The sequence below is a fragment of the Castor canadensis genome, chromosome 11 (genome assembly GCF_047511655.1).
Source record: "Castor canadensis chromosome 11, mCasCan1.hap1v2, whole genome shotgun sequence".
In the NCBI taxonomy this organism is placed as follows: domain Eukaryota; kingdom Metazoa; phylum Chordata; class Mammalia; order Rodentia; family Castoridae; genus Castor; species Castor canadensis.
In genome coordinates, this window is record NC_133396.1 from 33828558 (window position 1) to 33834083 (window position 5526).

The following is a 5526-nucleotide window of genomic DNA, read 5'->3' on the forward strand; positions in this document are numbered from 1 at the left end:
CATACTAGTAACAGAAATTCTGGAGCCCTGGGAACCAAAAGCTCTTACCTAATGGGAAAAAAAATTCCTAATTTAGAAGACTGAATATATTTAAATGACACATCTCTTAAAAAATCTTCCCTTTAAAGTACAAAAATAGTTATGACACTACCTGACTATTTCACATATATACACACTTTGAACTCATCACTGACAATCCTTTGGTTTCCTAAAGAAACTATTACTTTTCGCAAAAGGCATTTGAGTGACCTTAACTGTTCCCCACCTGATTTCTCCCTGGATGCTTCATATGCCAAAATCACAAGTTGCCTAAAGTGTCCTGACCTCTTCAGGGACAAGCTGTTGCTGAACCTTCAGCTTGTCAATAACTTTAACAGCTGCTGGACGCTGGTGGCTCATGCCTGTAATCCTAGCTATTTGGGATGTTGAGATCTGTAGGATTACAGTTTGAGGCCAGCCCAGGGAAATAGTTTTTGAGACCCCTATATCCAGAATAACCAGAGCAAAATGAACTGGAGGCATGGCTCAAGTTGTAGAGCACCTGCTTTGCAAGCATAAAGCCCTGAGTTCAAACATCAGTCCCACCAAAAAACAACAAAAACCACAAAAAACCTTAAGCAGCTAATTAAAGAATTTTCCAACTTGATAGCTCAAATTCTAATTTAAATCTGAATTGAAATATAAATTGTTTCTATCATGATAAACTCTGTTAGCAGTTATCTATTTTAGATACTGATGATCTAAGAATACTATCAGGATTAAACATTCCTTTAAGGTTTTTTTTTTTTGTTATTGCTGTTGGTTTGTTTTGGGGGTTTATTTGGCTTTTCTAAGGTTTGAACTCAGGGCTTTCACACTTCTTAGGCAGGCACTCTACCATTTGACACACACACACACACACACACACTTAGTTGTTAAATAAAGAACTAAAACATGTTCAGTTCTTCTTTCTTCTTCTGTTAAGGGATAGCTCATAGGACTCTATTCTGACCAACTTTGCAAAGTATCACCTACTATGTCTTCAAAATATTTTTTGAGATATATTTGGAAAAGTTTAAATCCACAAATATTAGAGCAGGAAGGATTTTTGTTTTTAAAGATTCTATTGCTTTTTTGGAAATGAAAGTGAACTAATCAATACCCAGGAAAGAACCCTAAAACTTGTGTGTTGAGAACTTGTGTCCAGGCAAAGAGATATTATGTACTTCACAGGCTTACTACTTAGTTTAGAACATTTTAACAAATATTGGAAAATAAATTATTCTAAAAGCAAAATAACAAAAATGGACACATAAAAAAAGAGAAAAAGAGGATTTTCACATTTCTTATCAAGTGACAGTTGGCTTAATGAACCTAAATAAAAGGACTAGCTCCTAAAATGATGATTCTACTGAAAAAGAGAAGTATTTGAACCATAAGGTAAAGTAGACTACAGAAAACAAAATGGAAACTAGGAAGCAGCAGTGTTGTCAGAGAGATAACCAAGGCAAGGTTCAAGCAGAAAAAAAATTAGGTGAGGCCAGCCCCAGGCAAATAGTTTACAAGACCCTATCTCCAAAAAAACCATCCAAAAAAAAAAAGGGGCTTGCAGAGTGGCTCAAGTAGCAAGAGGCCCTGAGTTCAAATCCCAATACCATCAAAAAAATAGGTGAGGAAAAACAGAAGAGCTAAGGACTTAGAACATATAAGGAAACAAAACAAAGTTGTGCCAGTATCCCTGAACCTACAACTTAACTACATTCCACCTGAACCAGTAACACAATTGCTTAGTGAACCAAGCTGATGGTGTAGAAAACCAACATCAGACATCCTTCTGCACACACCAATAGGTACAAAATAGGAAATGCATGAAAATACCAAACTAGGTATGCATACATGTATGTGTACTCATATATTATGTATGAACTTATGCTTTTCAACAAATGTAATCTTTAAAATGCTGACCAACTCAACTATAAGTGAATAAAATCAGATTCTACATAGCCTGCTTTTTCAATTAAACGAGGCTCTATCCTCATTTTTTTTAAATTTATTTGGGGGGAGGGCTGAGGTTTGAACTCAGGACTTCCTAAGTGCAAAGCAGGTGCTCTATCGCTTGAGCCACTGCTCCAGTCCATTTTGCTCTGGTTATTTTGGAGAGGGGGTCTCCAGAACTAATTGCCTGGGCTGATCTTGAACCTTGATACTCCTGATCTCAGCCTCCCAAGTAGCTAGGATTACAGGCATGAGCCACCAGTTCCTGGCATGGACTCTATCCTTAGAAAACAAGCTAACTTGAGCATAGCTCAAGTGGCAGAGTGTTTGCCTAGGAAGTGTAAGGCCCTGAGTTCAAACCCTAGTACTGCCCCCCACCAAAAAAGCAAAAAATAGCTGATTTTAAGATAGGTGAGGGAAAAGGAAGATCAAAGAGAAAAGTGAGCAAGAGTTGGTTTCTTTGTTTGAAGTGGTTATCCCACTTCTCCTCAAAATACATTTCCCAGTCTTTTTTCCTTCCGCCCACTTAAGAGACACAACCCGGAAAAAATTAATGCTAAAAAATGAAAAGAAAGAAGAAAGAAATATATATATATCCATGTTAGAGTTTCTGCCAAATGTATTCCATGGATTCGTCTCCAATGCCTTTCCCTGTACAATTCCCCCTCTAAATCAATGGCCATCATGTAGAAGCAGCTTGATATTCCTTTAGAATTCCTTTAGAACATTCCTATACCACTGCTATTTTCCCAACTTGTTACTAGAACTCTAACCTAGTTCCTTATCTTCTAAACTCCACAGACATACAACCTAGTCACTTATCTTCTAAATTCCAAATGAACAAAGTAGTGGCTCCACACTGGGCAGAGGTTAAATTGAACATAATGCTATTTGTATATTTAAAATTTTCATAATTCAAAAATAACTCAAATGTCCTAATGCTAAGTCTGTTAACATGCCAAAAATGTTTCTAATTCTTTCCTAGTTGAAGGTGAATTAAATCTATTATATTCTGTTGCTTCCTTGATCTACTGCTTCATACCATGGACTCTTTAAACACAAAAGGAATATTGCCACACTCCTCTTCCTAGAAGAGCGGAAAAATGTCCCAAATCAAGTCCATAAAATAATTCACTATCACCAAGGGTTTCTGAACATTTATGAGATACAGGTTTATCAAAAGTTTTCTCGATGTTGACAGGCTGCCACCAATTCAAAGGTCATGAATGTGTGTTTCCTAAAATTCATTTTAACTAAAACTTGACAGCTAGAAGGAAAACCATTTTGCTTTGTCTAACCATAACACTTCAAGTAAGCATCAAGCTATAATTAGCTGTAGGTAACTAAAGAAATGTTTAGCCAATTGATTCTGCATAGGAACAACAGTTTGTAAACTTTGTCTAATTGTATTTTTTGCCATTACGTACAATGTCTACCATTCTACACATCACTTGGAATCTTAAACATGGGTATTATAACACTTTTTCCACGATTCTTAATATGTACCAACGGGTGGAAGACAGCATGTCCACTCAAGGACAAACTTCCACACAAGGTACCTTTTCCACTTTCCGTCGATTGGTTTAATGTTTTAAGTTTTCTTGGCTGTGACTTTGTCCCTTCCTGCCTTAGCCTATGGAGTGACTCTGCTCTGCTTCCGGCTGGAGCAACAGTGGCCTTTCTGGGTTTCTTTCAAAGACAGTGCTTCAACAAAGGGCTACTTATTCTAGATGTTCACAGCGAGTACGTCGGGTCTTGGGAAGACACATGGCCACAGAGGTTTGGAAACAGGAATCTCCTGGGGGTTCCACTGTTGGGGAAGACTGGGAAGAAAGCCTACAGCAGAGGTCCTTTTTGCTGCTAGTGGACACTGGGGGCTAAATGCTAACTGGGGGCCCTGGGGTGCTGGCCCCCGAGAGATGATGGAAGTGATGGGACCTATAATGTCAGACTCCACTAAGTCGAGGATGTTGCGGATGCAGGGCGAGGGCCCCAACTCACCGTGCGGCTCGGGCCGGGGCCCTGCGGGCGGCGGCAGTGGGTCCTGGTGCTGCAGGGGGGAGGTGGAGGCCGAGGCCGAAGCCGAGGTGATGAGCAGCCTCTGGAAGCGGTTGGGCGGCCGGCAGGGCACCTCCAGGCCGGCCGCCAGCTTGGCCTTGTTGGCACTGGTGAGTCTCTTGAGGTGCACCAGCAACTGCGGCTGGTCGCGGCGGAAGTGCGGGCTGTAGAAGTGGTGGAGCGGCCCGTCGCCGGCTGGCCCGCCCGCCCCGGGACCCGCCGAGCCCGGCCCGCCCAGCACCACCTTGCGGAAGCCGTAGAGATTGAGCTGGCGGATGAAGCTGGTGAAGTTGGTGGTTTTGAAAAGCTCTGGCTCTGCGCCGGCGGGCCCGATGCCGCTGCTGCCACCACTGCCACCGGCCCCGGCGCCAGCACCGCTTCCAGACCCCGGCCCAGGTGGGCTGAGCAGTTCGGCCTCAAAGAGCGGCTGGTCGATTAGCAGCCCTTCTCCTCGGCCGTCCCAGCGGATCGAGCTGTACCGGGGGCTGTTCACCAACCGCCACAGCTTGGCGGGGAAGTTGTTGGGGTTGATGGGGGTGGAGAGCAGCGCTTCCTCCATCGCCCCGCCCGGCCCTGGGCCTCGCCCCACCGAGCCTGGCTCTCCCACTGTTCTCGATCCCGGGGCCTTCGCTTCGCCCTGCCCCCTCCTGCCAGCACCCGGCCGCCAAGGACCCAGGGACCGTTGGCGCACGAGTTCCCTGGCACGCCCCCTGGCGCAGCCAATCGGGCCTCGAGTTGGGCCGCGCGGCCTATGGGGCACGAGCTGGCCCTCCCCTCGGTGACGCGCGGCCTGAGCAGGCGGCAGCATGACACACTGTGGCCACAAGGCCACTTTCCCTCCAAATGGCCTCCCACGCTGGGGAGTTCGAAGTCCTGAGAAGAAAGAAGCCCAGTTAAACACAGCAGAATACTAAGGGTGGAAGGGTCGGGCCCTCCAGCCCAGGCAGCGGGTGGGGACTCAGAATGGAGTGTGCACTGGACAGTAGAGAGCCAGGTCTTTAGAACCGAGGGGCCAGCCCTCATCTTCACCAACAGTCGGACTGAACTGCTGGTCTCTCCAAGTAAAAAAAACGGGGGCAAGGCACAACATCCTCAGTACATGAAACGCCTTTTAGATAGTGGCATTTTATACCCTTAAGAATAGACTGTTGGAAGCCAGTATTATTCTCAAGTCAACTTACGCAAGATTAGATGAGAACTGAGGTGTCTGGCAGAAGGGAATCAAGAGAATATTAATACAATTCTATGTGCTCGTTCAACCAGCTGGCGGCATTTCACACGCCGAAGAGAAATGAACCTCACTTGAGATGGGGAGAATTCTATCTAATGGCTAAATACAAATGTAATGGGCTGTGCTGATGAAAACAGAAGTCTATTTTAACACAGGAAATTATTGGAAAGGGATATGAGTCTTTTATCATGGTCAAAAAACAAAACAAAACAATTTACGTTTTCTTAGAAATTAAAATGAATAAAAAGACCCAACAAAGCAGC

The 5526-nt window shown here is 44.3% G+C and overlaps 1 protein-coding gene across 1 annotated transcript in view; it reads right to left on the bottom strand.

Moving 5' to 3' along the window:
- Hsf5 (heat shock transcription factor 5) overlaps window positions 1-4846 on the bottom strand; it is a 33989-nt gene extending 29143 nt beyond the window's left edge. The window contains exon 1 of the mRNA XM_020179642.2: window positions 3976-4846. Coding sequence (XP_020035231.2) covers window positions 3976-4840 — 865 coding nt within the window. The 5' untranslated portion in view covers window positions 4841-4846. The remainder of the gene's footprint in view (window positions 1-3975) is intronic.
- Between the last annotated feature and the right edge of the window lie 680 nt (window positions 4847-5526).